The following is a 20,721-nucleotide window of genomic DNA, read 5'->3' on the forward strand; positions in this document are numbered from 1 at the left end:
CCCAGGCCCACCCCGCCGCCGCCGAGGCCCGGGCCGCAGGCCCAAGCCCGGGCACCCGGGTTACGGAGCCCCCTCCGCCCGCGCTGGGCCACCCGCCGCTACTGACGCCCGCTGGGCCTTAGCCGCGCACACAGCTGCCCCCGTCGCCCCTTAGGGACGGGCAGCCGTCCCCCGGAGCACGATGTCGGGCGCGGCACCTCCCCCGGGCTGTGCGGGCTGCCCTCTTCGCGGCGGCCGCCTCCCGGTGCTGCGGAACCGGCAGCGGGGCCCACAGGCTCCCCGCGTCGCCCTTGCCCCTTCCCGCCGGCAGGCGGCGCCCTGCACCCCGCTCGCCGCCCTGCGGCCCTGGCGGCGTCGCGGTTGCCCCGGCGGCCGCCTGCCCGGAGGTGCCGGCAGGCAGGGAGGCAGCGCGCCCCGTGCCGCCTCTCCGCCCCAGCCCTTCCTCGGGTGTCCTGCCACGCCGCCGTCGGGGCTGCCGCGGCCCCTCCCTACGCGAGGAAGATGCACAGGCAGCGTGTCTATCCCTCCGCAACCGCCGTCTGGAAAGACGACGCCGCAACCCCACCATCCTCTGCGGCGGGAGCGCCCTCAGTAAATATGGCGGCGGCCCCGCCCCTCTGTTAGGGGCCTTCAGCGGCTGCGCCAGAATGGCGGCTCCCTGCGCGGTGTGGCTCGGGGACCCGGTAAGGTGGCGGTGGCGGTGAGGGCTCTGCTGGGGGGAAAGGGGGCTGCGGTGTGCGCTGACCCGTGTCCTGGCGGCAGGTGGAGCGGGTGCCGTGTCCCTACGACGTCCATCACCGCGTCCCCCGGGCGTCGCTGGAGCGGCACGCGGCGTCCTGCCGGCTCCGCAAGATGGGGTACTCCGCCGAGGAGCAGGTGGGCGGCCGGGCCGGCTCGGGGGGAGGCACCCGGCGGGGCGTGGGGCATGGGGCTGGCGGGGCTGCCCTGGCCGGGGGGTGCGGGAGGTCTCCGCTGGCCGGGGCGACTCGGCGGCCGAGCCCGGGGGGGGGCGGTGTGGTTGGGGGCAGCCCCGGGGCCTTGACTGAGCCCCTTGGCCCCGCAGGCGGAGATGTACGATTCCAGCTTTTTCTACGAAAACCTCAAGGTTCCCACCGTCGCCATGGGTGAGCGGACAGCTGGGGCTGCGGGGAGACCGGAGTGGGTTGGGGGGGGGGGATGAGGAGCTGAGGGGAAATCTCTGGGGAGGGGCGGGAGAGGGGGCTGAGGGGAGACCCCCGGGGGGCAGAGTCCGGGTCCCCACGGTAGCGCACCGCGCTGCCTTGCCAGCCATAAACTCTCCACGGCCTCTTAGAAAAACTGAGTGTTCCCATCAGTAGGTTTATTTTCTTACCGTTGTGCTTTGCCTTGATTTACCATCATTACACATCTGTCACTCAGTAAGTCACTTGGCTGTTTTAATTTTAAAGTCCAAGGAGGGGGTTTTTTTTGTTTGTTTTTTTTTTTTTTTTTAGTTTTTCCCTCTCAGGTTATTTTCCAGGTTCTTCCAGTGTTCACCTTTCATTAAGTGCTGAAAGTGTAATAAAACATGTGCTTACAAGGTGGAAAAACTGGCCCTACAGTTTGGTGATATAGTAATCGTGCAGAAGAGAATTGGAAGAGAATTGCAATATATGTACATTCTTTTTTCCATATCCCTGTAACCTGGAAGTTCTTATATTTTTTATTTTCTCTCCTTAGTTCAAATACGGAATAGATTAAAATTATATCTTTTGATCAGACTCTTCCCTTATGCATAAATAAAACTACAATGTTCTGTAACATACCATAAGGCTCGGAGGTTAGAGAATCAAGACTAACCCTACCAAGTACTTGATGTAAAAGTTCGGTGATATTTTTGTCTTCCCCATCTGCAGATAAGGATCTACAGTTTCACATTGTTAAGCAAGCTAGAGCTCAAAGTGCTAAAGAAGGTACAGGCTACAGTGAAGGTAAGCAGCAAGCAGACACTGAGACAACTTTATCAGCTCTTGTGTGAGAGCTGCTCTTGTCTCCCCCCTTGCAGCTTTCCTTGTTCTACTTGTGAATGGCTGTGAGGAATTTTTTTTTTATTTATTTCTACTGTTCCTTCCCTATTGTATTTTGGAGCATAACTACTTTCTCTGCTCAGGGAAACTAGATAAGAGAATTTGAGTCTGTTGTGCTCACACCTCTAGTTCTTTCCAGGACTGGAAAATCAACACTGCAAAATGCAGGAGTTTCTTAAAGCACTAGTCTTTCACTTCCTATCCTACTACCTACACTTTACTATCTGCTTGCATTTTCTGATATTATCTTCTGCACTTTGTGGTCCAAATCCTTGTCTTGCTGCCTCTAGCCTTATTCTTCACGTCATGGGTGGGAGGACTGCTTTTTACTTTGTTTAAAAATTAATTGTTAGGTATCAGCTATATGTGCTTGTCCACTACTCCTCAGATCAAAAACCAAACAACACTTGTATTGTCATTATTATGTTCGATTGTTTCAAGACTCTCCTAAGAAGTTGTATAATAAATATGCTGATATATCTGCAAATGTGATGTTGTCCTTTGCCACTGCTTTCAGCTCATTAGTTCCTTTATGTTCCGTCATTTTTCATTGGGTTTTGTGGCCAGTCTGAGGAGTAGGTTAAGTCTGAGTTATGCTCTTCGAGAGCAGAAAAGACCGAGTAGAAAAGTAGGACTAACTATAGAAACCACTGTAGAGCTGCAGCACCTGGTTGGGAAATTACTGCAACACCTGAAAGATACAGATTTACTGCCTGTAGTCCTTTAGTTCGGTAGACATAGATGTGCAGAAGGAAAAGTGCCTTTGTTGTACTTTCCTGACAGCAGTGGTTGCTCAGGCGCAGTTTTTTCATGTTATCTTTGTTTTCCTGGCATAGCAAATGGAGCCCTAACAGTCAGTTGCTTGGGAAGGAGCTTTGATGTGATGGGCACTGTGTTTGGAGCACATCGGGTGCGTTTCCTCTGGAGGGAAGTGGTAACTCATTAATTTGACACAAGCGCATCCAAGTGGAGAAGAAACCATAAACCCTTTATGAAGTGGTGCGTTGCAAAGATACATCAGTGAGCCACTAGATGCCGGTGTTTGCTACCCAGTTTTCACTGCAAGCTTGAATTTCTGTGAAGATAACACTAAAACTGTATTGGGGTGGTTTTTATTGTGGCATCTTGGCTTGTTGGGAGATTTACTGACTTGGAATTGTTTGTTTTATTTAAAGTCTTTGGCAACAGAAATAAATGGAAAGCATTTTTATTGTAAATTTCCTTTTGTCTAACCATTTCGGAGGAAATAATTTTCTTTCTTTGTTTTTAAAAAAATTCTAACTTTATTTTGAATATTAGAATAGCTATATAATAGGATGGGAAAGCTGGTATTGATCACAAGTTGTGAAATTCTTGGAAAATCACAAGCATGTAACTATCGGGGCACTTCTAGGGGCTTCCATGACTCTGTAAGAACAGCACATTTTAAAGATAAAATTCTAGTGTTCGTGTTTAAATCTGTTGGTTTTGATTAGAAAAGTTCTGGTTTAGGCTCCAAGTACAGTCATAAGAAATTCTTGTATTTTAGGTTTGTTGTAGAGTTATTGTGGCTCCTCTTCCTCTTCTTTGGTGTCTTTAGTGAAAGCAGGATGTGAAAGATTGCACAGCTTCCATTAAGTGCTGAATAATCTAGAGAAGCAGTAGCTTTGCTGTTGTGAAGGCTCCTGCATACACCATTTGTTAAGTGTTGGCTCTTCTGTCTGCCTGGAGACGTAAGTCTGTGTGGGATTGTGCCTTCAGGGAGAAGGTTGCATTGTGGGGAGCAGGATTATGGAGGTCAGGTCAATGGTTGCTGGGAATTTGAATGTTCTCGAGTAAAATTTTTTTTCTGTGGGCAATATCCTGGAGTACTGCATCCTGTATCTTTAGGGAAGTTGCTTTGCTACTGTTGCAATGGATTTGTTGTTTGTTTGGAGGATGTGTGTTTTAACTGGGGAATGGGAAGAGTTCATAGTGGGCTGATCATTCAGGGAAAGAAGAGTGTGCAGGCAGTGTGTTTGTTTTTATAACTTTAAAGTTAGTTCTCTGAACTACCCGGAGCATCTTGAAAGTGCCTTTATAGCCCTTTCAGCTATAAATGCCTGTGGCAGTCTGTTAAAAAACCTCTGTAGAGAAAGTGACAGTGTGAGTGAGACTGATTTGCACGGTGCCCAGTTATCTGGTCTCCTAAAAGCTTTCATTCTTCTTGGCAGAACAACAGGTATTTTGCAGCTAGTGCTTTACAGAAAAATTTAGGAGTAAGACAAACCCACAAGTTAGAACTGCAGCCTCATCTCTCTTGCTTTAGTTTTTAAGCCAAGAGCTGAAATTGATGGGACAATAGAGTGTCCTTTTGATCTAATCTAGTACGTTCCCTTTGAAGCATATGAAAACCTGTCAGTAGCAGTGTAAGCAGTCAAGAGAGGTTATACAGCCTGCATCGGGCTGGGGAGGGATTAGGGCCTTTCTTTCTTTTTTTTTTTTTTTTTTTTTTTCCTCCTTTGAGCACTTTTTATCCTTCAAATTAAGAAAGATGAAACTTCTTACAGATATGTAGGGGAATGGTGAGAACAGCATGGGTGTTTACTGCATTGTTTGTGAGCTTCTCAGTGTTTTCCTGTATAATTTTGCTATTTTACTAATAACAGCTGTCTGTTCAACCTCTAGGATCTTACTCATTACTGCCTGTAGAAGTTCCTCAAAATCACAAGCGTTTCACCTGCGACCTAACTCAAGCTGATCGCCTTGCTCTGTATGATTATGTTGTTGAGGAGACAAAGAAACAGAGGTCTAGATCTCAAATCACAGAAAATGACAGTGACCTCTTCGTGGATTTAGCAGCGAAAATCACCCAAGGTTTGAAGAACGATCTATTGTTGAATTTATGGCTCAGAACTTTCACTTTGGCTTTCAACAAACTCACCTAAGTATGCAAGCAGAATTGCTTGTGCTATTTTTATTGTGAAAACCATACTGTTCTTAAAAGCTACAACAAAGATCTGGCATCAGAAACCACTAGTTTGCTATCCTTCATGTTGTTTTCCTTCTGAGAAAGCCTTGGCACACATATTGTGCGTGTCTTAATGGATGGATCTTTTGTTTTTGCTGCAACTGACTTCAGGTTGCCTAATGTTGACAACTTACTGCACAGCTTGAACAGTATTTGCTGTAAGAGATGATGAGATTAAAGATCACTTAAGAGTGAAAGCCGAACAAGAAAGGTTGGCAATTGTCCGATGGAGCTCTTGAGCAATATACACATGGGTGTATGAGGCCTCTCCTCCCTTTTGAGTCATGCTAGTTTGTAACTATATCAAGTGCAACATAAGCATCTGTGTTATCCTGTGGGCCCTGCGATGCCTACTGGGTAGGAGACAGTGTTTTGTCATCTGCACAGGTAAATGTTTTACAGAATCTGGCTTTCTCAATCTTTGTGTCTTATTGTAATACTGCCTTTGAAAACAAGGCCTGTATTTTGTAGGCGTTTGACCAAATCACAAGCCTCTGTATCGATTTGGATCACTGTCTCAAGAGACTGAGATCACATAACAACATTTGCTTGGCAGCTTTTTAGTCTTGTAAAAAGGGCTAGCAAGAAGTTTGGAGAGAAAGCTTGTGCTAAATTCATAATAGTTACTAAATACTGTAGAAACTTCAGAGAGAAAAAAATAAGTTTTATGTTTCATACTTCTTACTAAAGCACCAGACTTGCATACCTGCAAGTGCTGATGTCCTGGTAATGACCATTTGTTTTACTTCCAATTTTTTGCTAGATGATAGCCAGAAAGGTCCAAAGTCCCATCTTGAAATTCTGGCTGAAATGAGGGACTACAAAAGGCGGCGGCAGTCATACAGGGCTAAGAATGTTCATATAACAAAGAAGTCTTACACTGAGGTGAGTATCTGAAGAGAAAGGTATGATTTTTTTTTTTTCTTTTCCTCACAAAAGTGCTTATTTTATATCAGCATAACCTATGGTGTTATGGTAACCCTTTTAGATAAGGAAAATGTCTCTTTTTCCACTGCCTTATTAGAGTTGCAAACTATAGTGGAATCTTTTTGGTTTGGTTTGTTGCAGCAAGTTACAAATAACAGGAGCATTTCTGACTATTAAATTTTGAATGTGAAAATACCAATAACATATAGTTTATTGCCTGTTGTAAAGTGATGGTATTAAATTTACACGAAAATGCCTGTTTCTGCAAATAAGACTTGAAACATCTGATGTGTAGGTTTCCGGGGGAATTTTTTTTTTTTAGGTACTTGTTTTCTGCTGTCTAGTTGCTATTTCACACCACTACCATGACATTTTTTTTTTCTGTTGTTTATTTTTAATATATCTTAATCTCCAGGTGATTCGGGATGTGATTGGTGTGCACATGGAAGAACTCAGCAATCACTGGCAGGAGGAGAATAGGTTAGATAATGCAGAGATATGTGAAGGAGGGAAGTCAAAATCTTCAGGAAGGTACGTCACAGCTGGCAAATTCTTCAGGGATGTCAGAAGCCTGACAGCCTGTAATGTTAGCCTGTTACTTCTTTCTAGTACCACATACCAACTTTGGCTGAGACATATACACAGTTTATTTTATGCTAATTCTGTTAAGCTCTTGCTTGAGAAGCTCTGCCTCCATGAAGGGTGGGGGGGAAAACGAATGATTAACTTTCTGTCAGGGGTAAGGAGGCAAGTTGCAAGTGAGCCAGGTGAACAGGTAGTTTCTAGTAGGGCTGGGGAATTAATATTGCTCCTTCTGTGTCCAGATATCACAGATGCGCCACTTGAAAATACAAGTACACAATTTCTTCCTCTTCCCTACCACATAAGAGGAAATGCTATGGTAGATATAATAGCAAATACCTCATAGAAAAGCTTTTCGTAACTTACTAAGTATGTAGACCCTTTACAGTTCTTATCACTGTGAAAACTGCTGTGCTAACTGGGAGTGTGTTTCATGTATACGTATTTCTTCCTGTGTCAAGCACCACTGCATGCTTTTCCAAACATTTGTCCCTGAAATAAAAATGGAATCATGTCCTAGTGATAGTCTGTTTGTTTTTCTTGAGATCTTTGAGATGAAAATGTTGTTTAAACAAATTCAGGTGTTTTGTTTGTGACACTCAAGGTGTTTTGTTTTCAGCATTGAAATGAAGGTGAGTGAAAAGGCCATACAGGAGATCAGGCTTGCTGGTTTCTCCAACTGTAGGTAGCAGCTTAAGGCAGATGGTTAAAGAGTTAAGGATTTAAAGCACAACAGAGCGAACCCCTTCTGCTGTCTCCTGTTTCACCAGCAGCTCAGTGTTCGTAAGAAATAACTGGATTAAATAGTGTGCTGAGGTGTGCACATATAAGAGCAGGGACTTTGGGCCTCTTTTGGGAGGTATTGTATTTCTTAAGGAGAGAGAGGCTTAATAAAAGATAGTTAGTAGGTTAGTAGGTCATTATATTACAAAACTGGTACTGAAAACAGTAGTGACTGTGAAACTATTTTTATTGAATAAAATCAATAACCTTTTTTTCAGAAAGGAAGACAGGCGGTCAGCTTCAGTGGACTCCCGGCAGTCTGGAGGAAGCTATAAGGATACGGAACAAACCAGACACAGGAGAGAGACCAGCAGGAGTCCAGGTAAACGAAAAAGGAGTCGTGAAAGAGGCAGAGACAGAGATTCACGGAGAAAAAGAGAGAGGTGAGGATTAGAGTCAGCTGACTCTGAATCAGGCAGCCATAGCTATTGACTATGAGATTTAGTGGAGAGAATTAGAATATCTAGTCCAGTTAAAAAGCTAGGCTCATCTCATATACAGTATAAGAAGCCAGGCGCCTGAGACTACTAATACTGCCCAGAACTCGCTGTGAGATCATAAACTGTGATCCAGACTTCAGAATTTACTCTCACATCTGAAAGGTGACACTTTCAACAGCACACTGAAGGATCAGTGCAGTACTGTCCCAGGCTATTTTACTTGATCAGCATATGCATAGGAGGACATATCGTCTATTTAACCAATTAAGTGTGTTTGTCATGTGTAATGCTGATTTCTGCTTTAGTTTGCACTGGGACTTAATAAATAGGATTATTTGTTTCACTAATATCTTAAAATCATGAATTATTTGGGTTGAAAAAGACCTTTAAGATAATCAAGTCCAACTGTTAACCTAACACTGCCAAGTCCATCACTAAACTATGTCCCTAAGCACCATGTCTACACCTTTTTTAAATATCTCCAGGGATGGTGACTCAACCACTTCCCTGGGCAGCCTGTTCCAGTGCTTGATAACTCTTTCTGTGAAGAAATTTTTCCTAATACTCAATCTAAACCGCCCCTGACATAACTTGAGGCCACTTTCTCTCATCCTATCGCTTGTTACTGGGGAGAAGACACAAACACGCACCTCACTACACCCTCCTTTTCAGGTAGTTGTAGAGCATGATAAGGTCTCCCCTCAGCCTCCTTTTCTCTGCACTGAACAATCCCAGTTCCCTCAGCTGCTCCTCGTAAGACTTGTGCTTTAGACCCTTCACCAGCTTCACTGCCCTTTCGACATGCTACAGCACCTCAATGTCCTTCCTGTAGTGAGGGGCCCAAAACTGCACACAGTATTTGAGGTGCAGCCTCACCAGTGTGGAGTACAGGAGCACGATCACTTCCCTACTCCTCCTGGCCACACTGTTCCTGATACAAACCAGGATGCTGTTGGCCTTCTTGGCCACCTGGGCACACTGCTGGCTCATGTTCAGCAGTGTGTGTATGTACATACATACAATCACTTGACTAGCTTTTCCACGGTAGATGCTTGAAAGCAATGCTGTTGCTCTTGACTAGTTCTGGACGTATTTTTAGGCAAAATAAATCTAGGTCACACCTTCTAATACCATCAACAAGGGCACATTTACACCTGCAAGACCATAGGTGCATGGGACCTGTGTTTGAGCAAAGACTTAGGCTGTTGTGCAGAAGAAATGTCGCATTGTCCCCCACACGTAAGGAAGAAATGCTGTAGAGAACTGCAAGGATAGGAATGCTTGCTTGTCTCAGAACTGGCTTCCTTACACAGTGATGCCATTTACCCTAAACTAATTGCCACTATGGCACTGTATGACAAGACTTTGATTAAAACAGCATAGGAAATAAACTGTCTTAAAGTAGTTTACTTGCTTTCCTTAGAAGAGAACATGATTACATTTAATGAAAGCTTTCCATTTTCCAAGTCTCTCTCTTTTTTCCCCTTCAAATTGTGTCTGTCTAATCCTAACAGCACACACAATGTTTGTGTTTTTGTTTCAGGGATGAAGACAAATATCACAGCCATAAAAGAAGAAAGTAGAAACAAGAACCTGATTATTTTGTTTATCAGCTGTTCAAAAAGTTACTTGCACAGGAACTATTGTTACTGCTGTTGTGCCAGGAACAGTAGTGCTGTGTACATAATATTGGTGTTGCGTCACAGCTGTGCTTGGAAACAAAAATGAAATAGTGTTAAAGGTTTGTCAGGAGGGAAGCTGTATATATCAGAAAATGTGTAAATATGTAATACTAATGCATCTATTAATAAATCATACTGATCTCTCTCAACTATTTGAGTTTAGTCTGACAAGGCTGAAGAATGAAATCTGTGAGAAGCTGTACTAATTTGCCTCCCTACTGAACAGAGCTAATCCCTGGAGTGCAGGATCAGTTACAAGGGAAGAGGCATGGTGAGAGCTCCCCTCCTGCTCTCCCACCTGACACTGTCACCTCTGGGAGCAGTATTCCAGAAAGACAGCACTTACTGCCTAGTTGCAGCATGTACCAGAGGTGTGAGAGGGCAGATTTCAGAGTTCAAAAACAAGCTGAAATATCTTCAAATGCAGCTAGTGATAAAAGGACAGTATCAGGAAAGTTACTGTTCCCAAGCTTGTGCTGGCAAAGATGATGAGTATATATCTCTCCACAGAAACTAGTGGGAAGGTATTAAGGACACATGTAATATTGCTGATTGCCATTTTCAAACACTGGATGCATACCCATTTCCTTCCAGAAATAACCAGGAGTTCCCATCCTGTAGACTTAACATGTAGGTATTAGTGACAGAGGTTGATAAAATACTAAGACTTAAGACATACAAGTACAGAGTAAGCTCCTGTTAATTCCTCACACAATCTGCTACAGCACGGTCAGTCATCATCAGCCAAGCTTATTACTTCAACAAAGCAACTTTAAAGAAATCAAGGTTGCAGCTCCATCTTTTCTACAATACTTTCTTCTGTTTGATCGAGTTGCCAGGAGAGGGCGCTCCATACGCTCCGGGTTTTGGCCACCTCTGGTACTAGAATCCAGTTTTCTGTACCCACTAGTATGCTGTCTCTTCTCTCAATTGTTTCTGCAATTAGGTACGATTATCTGTCACTAAACACTTAGTCTAGTTCTAATTGACTTATACTTCTGTACTTACTACAGCTGTTCAACTCAAAACCAAACTGAACTGTTGGGCATTTCCTCACCTACATGACAAATGCAGTGGCTTTTCCTGTTAGAAAACAGGACGTGTTTTAAAATAGATCCTTAATTAGAAAAATGCATCTAAGAATTGAAAAGGATATCTTAACTTCTCAAACGGTTCTAATTAGAGGGAAAACAAGATGGAATCATTGCCTTCCTTTCTCAAGCTGATATTTCTTCCAGCAGCTCAGCCACAGAGTTCTTCATATTGAATAAGGCTTGACAAAACAATTTGTTTAATAGAGCTTGTCCATTCAGACAAAGTAGTCAAAAGACAAGTTATATTCGTGCAAGAGTCAAAAAAAGTGCTATCCAGAAGTGTAATGAGAAATGCACCAATTGTACCTGTACCTTTGCTAAATTGATTGTTATTTTACTTTTTTCTTACAATCACATATAAAGTATAGGTAGGAAGATCCATAAAAAAAATACAGTTTACTCAACAAATGAGTGTACTCATTCAGAGGGCACATCAGTATTTGAGAGGCAGGAGAACAGCCATATATTCAATTAACATCCACTGAAGGGCTATTTCAAGAGCAGGATAAAGAAAAGGAAGTGCCAGAGAAGAGCATCATCTTATCTTGTAATGTGCAAGTAACAGTCCTTTGAACACAAATTATTTTCTTGGATATATTTATTCCTTTTTGTTATTTCCCTCTCACCTGGTGCTGAAGAGCAGGCTCGATCAAAACAGTGTTGAGGGCTGGGTCAGAAAGTTTCTGAGCAGCACCATGCCATCTTGTTGGTCACTGGAAAGGAATAAACCAAACATTTTAGAACAATAATTTACATGGTAAATCGTAGTGCGTTGGACAAGATACAGTTGAGGGTTATATTAATTGCAAGCAAGAGCTGTGTGATTAAAAAGTGATTTTTACTAAAAACTGTCAATCTGGTAACTGTAATGACAAAACAAATCAGTTCATCTGTCTGCTTGTGCATTTTTGAGATTCCATGTACATGGAGCTGGCAGCAATCTAAGACAGAAAGACCAATTCCAGCTAGATGGTAGGAAGAGTCAGTATCTCTCTGCAAACATGCCATATAGGCAGCAGTTGGAGGACAAGCCTGTTAAAATTGGTTAAAAATGAAGTGCATTTTGTGTGACCTATGTGCAACTATGGATAAAATGAGTGGGAGTTTATCACTGACAGGTGGACTGAAGATGCTATCGTTTTCATATATTCCTAATGCTAATTCCGTGCTAATTCTAGCAGGAATATATGCAGTATCTTGATGGAACCTTTCCTCCATCTGCTAAAAAGTTATGCGGTTTTGACAATCATTTTTGTGGGCACAAGACTTCACATAACCAATCCAGGTCTAGTAGAGATGAGCTTTTCACCTGTAGCAGTTAGCGTGAGTTAGGCCTAATTAGCAGAGCTGTTAGCACCAGCCTAGGAATTTTAAGTTTTTGCTGTTGTAGAAGTTGGCAAAAATATCATCAACCGTTTGTCTAAAGCAACAGAACAAGTGCTGGTGTGCTCAAGAAAAAAGGTAGCCAAACTATGCAAAGAGCCGGTTGATCATCATGAAGTGCAGGTGCCCAGAAGTATTGAGAACAAACAAGTTGTGAGCACTAACGATGGTGACAGCACATTAGTAAATGCACGTCCAATGGACCAATCATCAGCAGGGTATTCTTTACCCAAGCCTGTAAGGACACCTAATAATATTGGAGGAAATAATCATTTGCAAACTACTCCATGAAATCAAGAGGTGATAACAGGGGTGCCTCTTCATTATGAAGCAAGCCAAAGATTACACAACAGCACAGAAAAGACCTGAACACAGCTGTCATTGATAGCAAAACGGATAGCCACGTGCTGAGTTTTTGTGTACGCTTCAACCTGCAGATCTCCTGCTGTGAGGAACCATGTCAGCTCATGGCTTACTGACAAGTCTGACACCAGACTATAAAGCCAACACCAGAGCAAGCAGAAAGAGAAACGCAACAGACTAGAAAGGTACCCAACCACTCCAACTTGGTACAAATAGCAAAATGGGATGAAGTATTCAGGTGGGACTACGTCCTGCCTTTGTCCTTTATATCCACCAAAGGCAACCAACACTAAGACCATTCCAGGAAGGACAATTTACCATAGCTAATACTACAAAAATTGAAGAGCCAAACTATTTAAGACCAAGCATACACTAAATATTTCCCCAACACAATTTCTAGAGAGAAGTAATTCTGGAGAAACATGACAGAAACTTCACATTTCAAGTCGGGACTCCCAGTTTCTCTCTCTGATGTACGGTCTATGTTAAATCAAAAGAGCAGCCCATAAGATGCTGCTGGTTCCCATACCACTCATATGCAGATGATACAAAGCTGTACATAATTGCTTCCTACAGGGAAAATTATACCAACAGGTAGTGACTTCAATATTTCAAAGAAAGATGGCTAAATAACAATTTATCAATTAACAGTTCAAACCCTGGTGTTGACCGCTTCACAGAAAATAACTGTGTACACTTTCAATATAATCTTAGTCAACTTTTACTTTGGCTACACCCAAAGTGAAGATAGACTATTCACCTGAAATTAATGGTTTATGGAGAACCCAGAGGTCATCCATACATTCATATTCCATGCACAGATTTTTACTTACGCTTCTTCTTTAATTTTCTGGAGGAATGCTTCCGTTTCCTCCTCCGGTATCTCTCCATCAATACCGGCCAAATAGGAGTAGAGAAAAGAGAAAGTTTCAAAGGGAATGCGAGCTGCTCCACCTTCCGGGTCACTTGTTAAGATTTCACAGGCATGTTTCATTGAACTCAGTAAAGACTGTAGAGGGTTCAGTCAAAAAATGAAAGGAACAGTATCAGGGCCATGAACATCCTTTGCATACCATGACAAAATCCACACTGTAAGCCACTGAAAGTGAGTGTAAATGAAACAAAGGCTTTATCATCGTTACCTAGCTTTCAACCCCAAATATACCCTCCTGTGCAGGTCCAGGGGTGAAAACAATAATTAAATTCTAGTAGAAACAGGGGCAAAAACCACCAGAATCCCATCATATTTTAAGATTCTACAGGGTAGTCTGAGCCTTCTCTCCAATATGGCCAAATTGTTCTATTCTACTACCCTAAAAGCCAAACGTCACTATACCTAGCTATAGATACATTTGTGTCTGTATGTACATATGTATGTGTACGTATTTCTTATCTCAATGGATCTAAAGGAATTCTCAGTAGTAGTTCAGACACACAAATCTACAAAACTCAGAAAATTCATACTGTTTTGATGACTTTTAATTATGACATAATATTAGTATGATATTAATTTTTAGGAATGGTGATATTTACTGTTTTCCCTATTTGTATGCAAGTTCCATTTTAGTAGTTAGTAGACAAAGCATTTCACGAATGTTTCAGTTTTAGTCAAAGCCAAATAACACCCGAGTTCCCTTTAGAACAAACATACCTCAAAGTATTAATTCCAAATATACTTTTTTTTTTTTTTTTTCTTCAATACAGTGTCTATAATCCAATGCCCTATCCATGCTGAGCTACATGGAGAAAGGTGTGGAAAAATTCAGCATTTCTTGTGTGCATCTTCCTCTCTGGTTTAGGAAGCTGAAATTTAGGTTTCGTTATGTAGAGCTGAAATCAAATCATGCACTTAATATCTGAAAGGATGGACAGATGGAGGTAAATTTAGTCTGTCTAGCTCTATCAGAACGATGTTCCTGTGACTCTGTTTTTGTTTGGATTTTATTTTTTAAATAAGTAACGTTGCTGTTACTTTTTTTTAAAGGAAGAAAAGAGCCTAAACTACAAAATCATGTTGGGAGGGAGATTGGAATAAAGAAATACACAGCTGAAATGAATAAATATATATATATATACACACAATTGCATCTCCAGGCCAGGTCAACATTCAGGGCTTCCAGATATTGCAATATTCTCAAAGTATTATTTAATATGTTTTTTTTTTCAGTATCTCTGAAATTTCCCTACCATGGAAATAATTAAAAGTATTATATTTCATAACAACATCAGCATTCTATAATCTCTCATTCTGTTGAAATGCTCTCCTGAGATTCTATTACTGACATTAAAAGAATTAAATGTAGATTTAGTAACATTAACTGCATCTGTTGAAAATTTAATTGACTACAGAATCAATTAAAAATTGATGTTTTAATTTCTCCCTCCAGTTCTTCTCCATGGACATTTAGATTGATGCCACAAGCATCATTCCTCTGTCATCCTTTCTCTCACGGTCCAAGCTCCCTGTGGACATGCTTGCTCTTCTACTGCCATCCCAGTAAACTGCAGACTTACCCCTCTTTCTGGTTAAGCTCCCCTGACTAGAAGCTGATGGGAAGCAGAAGTAAACATGCAAGTCACTTTGCCAGCTGCTGCAAAAGCAATCACTATTCCCCATTTGCATTAATTGTTCTATGCTCTACTTCATATATGATCGTATATGACCATCTGCTTTTGGATAGGAGTGCTCCTGCTGTGAACGTACCCCGCTGAGCATGCTGCACCCAAGTGCCAGAACCTTCATCCATTCTACCTCCTCGCCAAAGTCGTCCAACTGCAGGATAGCTTTCAGTTGCTCCTCTGGCAAGCAGAAGTGCTCCCATTTTTCCTTCAGTTCTGCAACATTCACCATGCCTTTGGGAGAAAGCTTTAAACAAAATCATGGTACCACAATAAGAATTCTGAAAACCAGAACAAAACTAAAAACAGAGTCCCTCCCCAAAAAACATCAAATATTTGACAGTCACTCTCCCCAACCACCCACAACACATCAGCATTCCCTGACAGCATTTGATAAAGGCCGGTTTGTACCTGTTTGTGCAAGACTTTAAGGAGTCCTATGGTCAAACCAGCATCTGTGTTCTCTGTTGCTAAAGGCATTTCAATCCTCTCCTTCACAGGAAGGGGCTCACCTTTTGACAATGCTGAAAAATACCTAAGTGAGTGGGAAGAGGAACACACTTCAATGCCCATGGCTAGTACAAGATGCACAGAAGTAAATGCTCTTGCAATTAAGTAAACGAATCTGTACACTGCTGTACAGGAGAGGCAGCACTTGGCAAGCTGCCTGCCTGCAAAGCTCCCACCTGTGCCCAGATACCACATTCCCTTTTAGTGGAAACCACAATCTTTAGACTTCATATATTCCTTTTTACGACGCTTAGAATTCTTAAGGCATTTAACTTATTTTGTGCATGATATACTCAGCCCCTCTTGGCAAAGGCAGAGAGTGATTTATTAACATAAAAGTGGGCTAACAAAACCAAAGCGCAGGCCTTCCCTGTTTGATTGACGAGCACCTCAGGGCTGATCTGTTTAACATTCCCCTCACATACTACCCAAAAAGCATGACCAGCTATTCACGCTGCAACGCTCACATCAGTGTTTCTGCTAGTTCTGTCCACTTCAATATAAAATTTAAGAACAGAGCAGAAAGTGAATTACATGCACATCCTTTTAATTGTAAGGCAGCCACAGCCTTAAGAGAAATCACTTCTGGCATAGCAATCTGAACTGGGCAAGAAAAACTTAGTTTTCATTCAGTCAGTGGCAGGTCTCACCTACGGGTTTCTCCACTCGTCCTCCCTCATCTGCCCTGGTCACCCATGTCCATACCCAGGCTATCCCATCCCGTGCAAACACCCGCCAAAACGCACAGCAAGCAGCACTGCAGAACTGAATTAGCGTGACTGTACAGAAATAGATGCGTGGTATGTATGCACATACAACACCTGGGCTATTTTTAATCTGGATCAGTTTCTTCATCTGATTATGCACAGGGACAAGCGCCACAACACTGGTAGCACACGTGAAACCACAGCCTCACTCTGCTTCGTGTAGCTTCCAGGTTCAGACCTTGCTCCACCCCAGGCGCTCTTGCGCCAGAGCACATTCCAGAAAGCATTTTGCAATCAGCAGCAACCGCCTACCCATCTGCGGGGGCTCCTCCAATGGAGCTAGTGTGATCTTTAAGGAAAGCTCGGGGTCTGGCAGGCAGCGTGGCCACAGCAGTGCTGTGTGGGCCCTGCTCTCACCAGCCCCACGACCCAGCAGGCTCAAGCTACCTGGCAGCAGCTGCTGCTTCCGACTGCTTGGATGGGGCAGGATGCTCCCTGCACAACCATCGCCCGGAGGTACACTGCACCCCATCTCCATCACATTCCTAAGAAATGCCATGGTGTTTTAAGATGTTCCCACTGCCTTTCTCCAACAGCGCAGCTGTAACAATTCAGCTTCAGGTTTTTTTCTTTTTAGTGGACAAGCCAGACTCCAGCCTGTCTTTGTTAGCAGCCTCCTCTCCCTCACGTACGCAGTACAGATGTTTTTCAGTCTCCCTAACTGAGAACATCTCACAGATACCTTTCATACAAAGGTATTGTATGAAATGTCCATACAAACCATAGTACAGGAAAAAAATGATAGTGAGCAGCTGAGGTAAAAGAAAAAAATGAAGTTAAAGAAGAAACATTTAAACATCTTAAATCAACTTTACAGTGAGAGATTTATTACATTGACTATCACCTAAAAGTCACAACTCTTCAGGCTCTTTTCCTATTTCAGTAACATTTAAGGAGATTCCTTAATCTTGTTCCTGGGAAAAAAAAAAATAAAAAAACAAACCTAGGCAAGCTTAAGAATTAGTAAGCTATGTCTAGGTTTCCTTTAAATTCCAAGAACTGAGTTTAGTCTCACATGAGAGGGAAAAAAAATTGGTCTGCTAAGGTCTTAAAGGACCTCTTTAGTCTAAAAGGACAGAGCAATTAACAAAACCAACAAAATTAAGATGCATTCTTCTATATGGACATCAAACTACTCCAGAAATATGCCAGTCCTAAATCTCAATGAAACAGAAGATAAATAAAGTCTCCTATGCTATTTTTATAGGCTCATATGCTGTGTTAATGCATAGAAGTGTGTATGAAATACGCAGGCTGGTTTAATATTCAAGCCAGCTCCACTGTACAACAAACAAGAGCAGTGAGGTTTTGCAGGTCCATACACATAGCGCTACATCATGATGTGAACATCCTACTTACGCAGCTGCCCACCGCAAAACATCACGAGGTTGAGTCCTAATAGCAGCTTTGGTAAATTGCTTCAAAATATCAGGTAGCTCAGGGGGGATTTTGATCTGCTGAGCGCAAAACATGGTTTCTGGAAGAGGCATGGTCTGCTTGTGTTTGGTTACAAGGACCTGGAAGAAACAATAATAAACCAGAAGTTCACAGATGCAGAATGTGAATGAAAACCTGTGTGTACACATGTGGGCCAACAGTGCTTGCACCCAAACTCCCTCCTGTGCTCCTACTTGAAAGCTGAGGCTACTGGGAAACTGACAGACTCAGAAAGGTCAACAGATGAGCACCAAGACTCTAAAAACCTTAAACTTGATGGCAAAACCAAGAAAAAGACTGGAGTTTGGACTCCAACCACAGCACCAGGTAAGGAGAATTACCACTTTAACAGGTACCTTTACAAAAAAAAAAAATCTTACGATTTTTGTCCTCAAACCTACCACAATACGTATTTGTAGAACAAGTAGTCCAAACAAGTCACACCACACACACTGGAGTGAAAGCTAGCTATGTTGACAACTCACTGCTGCACACTAGGGACAATGCTGTCATTTTTGTATGAAAGCTAGAGTAAGTAGATTACCAAAAAGTCTAGAAGTCCATGATGGAGGAATGGGACTGCTGTGACTCAAGGCTCTTTTGGGGATCAAACCATACTCAGAACTTCATTTCTGGAGAAATGCTGGCAGGGTACAGTGTTTTCATTACTCTATCACAGCAAATTTCAACTGTGGACAGACTTGAGAGTGTGCATTTAATTACTACATCAGTCACACACTTTCAGTAACAATTCAGAAATGCAGCTCTATCCAAGGGACTAAAGCTGAAGGCAAAAAGTTGGGGATTTCAGGATAAGCTAGAGAACATAAAAGGAAGGAATACACGTGTGCGCATGTACCCTTGGGAAGCAATCAAAGAAAAGAGCAAGAAAATTATCAGAAAAGAAGAAGTACAGAGGAAAAAAAAGCATGAGACCTACTTTTCTACAGTAAGCCATCAATCAGAGTCACAGAAGCAGAGGCTGGCAAGGACCTCTGGAGCTGACCTGGTCCAGCCCCCTGCTCTATCAGGGCCACCTACAGCTGGTTGTCCAGGACCATGTCCAGATAGCTTTTGAATATCTCCAAACAGGGAGAGCCCAGAACCTTTCTGGGCAACCTGTGCCAGTGCTCGGTCACCCTCAGAGTGAAAAAGTGTTTCCTAATGTTCAGAGAGAACCTCCCGTGTTTCTGTTTGTGCCCTGTATCAACCTCCTGTACAAATACACACCGAACGAGCAACGAAAAAGACAGCCAGCTCAGCCAGCCTTTGCAGCTGCTCGCCATCAGGCCACAGCAACACCGACGGTTTGTGCTCTAACGCCGGTCACTTGCTACACGCAAAGGCCATCTCATCTCTCTCATCTCCTATTTGTTCTTGTTTCCTGGTTTTCTGGTCACGCATTCAAAACTAGCCCCAGGTGTTCTGGGTACCAAGGGAAAACCAACGAGTACCTGCAGGCAGGTGACACTTGCCTAGCCCTTGGCGACTGCCCTCCACCGGCCCGGGAGTCCCCCTCCTCCCCGGGCGATCGCAAGAGCCCGACTACTACGAGCCGCCTTGGGAGGCCACCGATAGGCCCCGGCGCCGGGAGACCCGCGGCCGAGGGGAGCCCAACCGCCGTCCCGCAGGCAGCGGCCCCGGGAACCCCCCACCCGCGACAGCACCCCCGCGTCCGCCACGCCGGGGCTCGGGGAAAGGCCCGGTCCGGGCACCTCACCTGCCCCTCGCTGCAGCCCCGCTGCCCGGGCAACGCGGGGTGGTGGCCGGGGCGGAGCCCGGCCTTTGCTGGCGGGGAGTAGGCCGGCCTGGGGCTTAACGAGGGTCGTTGCCTGCGTTGTTTAAGATGCAAGAGCAACAGCTGTTTTCTGAAAAGACCTGAGACACCTGAAGGTAGCTGGGAGGTGGGTCTCTGGGTCCCCCGGGCCCTCTGGAGCCTGCTAGGCCCCTGTGTGTGTGGGGTGTGAGACACCAGCAAACACTTCATCAGCCTAAGCTGCGAGATACGCATAGGGCAACATATCCTCTAAAATGCCTGTTGCTCGCAGGAGCTGCTGCTTCAGGGGACAGCCCGGCTGCCCATTACAGGCAGGAGTCAGCCTCCAGTGCTCTGGAAACTTAGGAGAGCCATACCACTGGGGAACTGCCCCCTACCAAGCACAGCTGCTCCTCAGCACCCACAGCTCCAAACCTGGCACCAGGCCTGCTGAGAAGGCAGCCTGGGCTCTCCCACTGAGGAGCCAAAGAACCCTCTCCATCCCAAAGACTCAGAGGAGGATGACTAGAAGACCTCTGTTCTTTCCACAGCAGATAAAAACAGCACCTGAGGTAACCTGAACAGCAGCCTCTGTAAAGACACTATAGCGTATTTCCTGTCTTGATTATAAAGCAATGCCCCTCCTGTCCTTTCTAACAGGGGCTGTAAGTAGCCCAGGCACTCAAATGAACTTGATAATACGATTATTCGCTTCAGAAAGCCTTCACAAGCCACTGCTCTGAGGAAACTTACATCCTGTGTACATGAAACAGGCCAAAACATTACTGAAAAAGAACACAAACTTATGTGAAGCCAGCCCTTCTTGATCCACATTATGTCCCCTCTGGTGAACACATGAGGCTGTGCAGGACAAAGATGAAATGGTGGTCTCTGGAAAATGAAAAGCACATATTTTAACAACAGTTTAATCTTTTCATAAAACGTGAGTACTCTGCATGGAGTACAGGCCAAGTATTGCGCCTCAAAATACTTTGTAGTATTTTGCAACTACATGAAAACAGCAAACTTATGACACATTATGACATATCCTTTAAATGGCTTTAAATGTGCTTTAAAACAATTAAGAACACTACAGTAAAAGATACCTGCAGCAAATATTATCCTGCAGGGGTTTAGAAAATGTAATTTAATTAATTTCACAATGCAGTTTTTCAAAGGTGTCTAGGGATAATGTGTAAACAGCAAAAATTTCACATTCTCTATGATCTACAGCCCTGGGATGCACTTGGAATTATCCTCAAGATGCTCAAACAGTAAATGTCATACTCTCAATTCTTCCAGCTATTTAGTCCAGGGCAGCACAATCATGCATAAAGGTGCCAG

The 20,721-nt window shown here is 43.6% G+C and overlaps 2 protein-coding genes across 5 annotated transcripts; one reads left to right on the forward strand and one right to left on the reverse strand.

Annotated features, from left to right (window-relative positions):
- Positions 1-346: 346 nt before the first annotated feature.
- SNRNP48 (small nuclear ribonucleoprotein U11/U12 subunit 48) lies at positions 347-9,597 on the forward strand. 2 transcript variants are annotated; one of them, XM_086740379.1, is made up of 9 exons: positions 347-683; positions 763-876; positions 1,064-1,124; positions 1,875-1,949; positions 4,692-4,880; positions 5,798-5,919; positions 6,377-6,441; positions 7,545-7,709; positions 9,310-9,597. In XM_086740379.1, exons 1-9 carry the CDS (start codon positions 648-650, stop codon positions 9,347-9,349), a joined length of 867 nt encoding a protein of 288 aa, XP_086596505.1. In that variant the 5' UTR covers positions 347-647; the 3' UTR covers positions 9,350-9,597. The 2 variants fall into 2 exon arrangements, with proteins under 2 accessions (XP_086596505.1, XP_086596504.1); XM_086740378.1 differs by having other exon boundaries at positions 352-683; positions 6,377-6,492.
- Positions 9,598-9,746: 149 nt separating this feature from the next.
- Positions 9,747-19,385, reverse strand: ROPN1L (rhophilin associated tail protein 1 like). Of its 3 annotated transcripts, XM_086740382.1 has the most exons (7): positions 19,342-19,385; positions 17,544-17,701; positions 15,319-15,442; positions 14,993-15,154; positions 13,122-13,297; positions 11,169-11,255; positions 9,747-10,384 (listed from the first exon to the last, which is right to left on the reverse strand). In XM_086740382.1, exons 2-6 carry the CDS (start codon positions 17,672-17,674, stop codon positions 11,192-11,194), a joined length of 657 nt encoding a protein of 218 aa, XP_086596508.1. In that variant the 5' UTR covers positions 17,675-17,701; positions 19,342-19,385; the 3' UTR covers positions 9,747-10,384; positions 11,169-11,191. The 3 variants fall into 3 exon arrangements, with proteins under 3 accessions (XP_086596508.1, XP_086596506.1, XP_086596507.1); XM_086740380.1 differs by lacking the exon at positions 9,747-10,384 and having other exon boundaries at positions 10,852-11,255; XM_086740381.1 differs by lacking the exons at positions 9,747-10,384; positions 19,342-19,385 and adding an exon at positions 18,166-18,191 and having other exon boundaries at positions 10,852-11,255.
- Positions 19,386-20,721: the final 1,336 nt, after the last annotated feature.

This window comes from Chlamydotis macqueenii, chromosome 2 (genome assembly GCF_036417535.1).
Source record: "Chlamydotis macqueenii isolate bChlMac1 chromosome 2, bChlMac1.mat, whole genome shotgun sequence".
NCBI lineage: Eukaryota > Metazoa > Chordata > Aves > Otidiformes > Otididae > Chlamydotis > Chlamydotis macqueenii.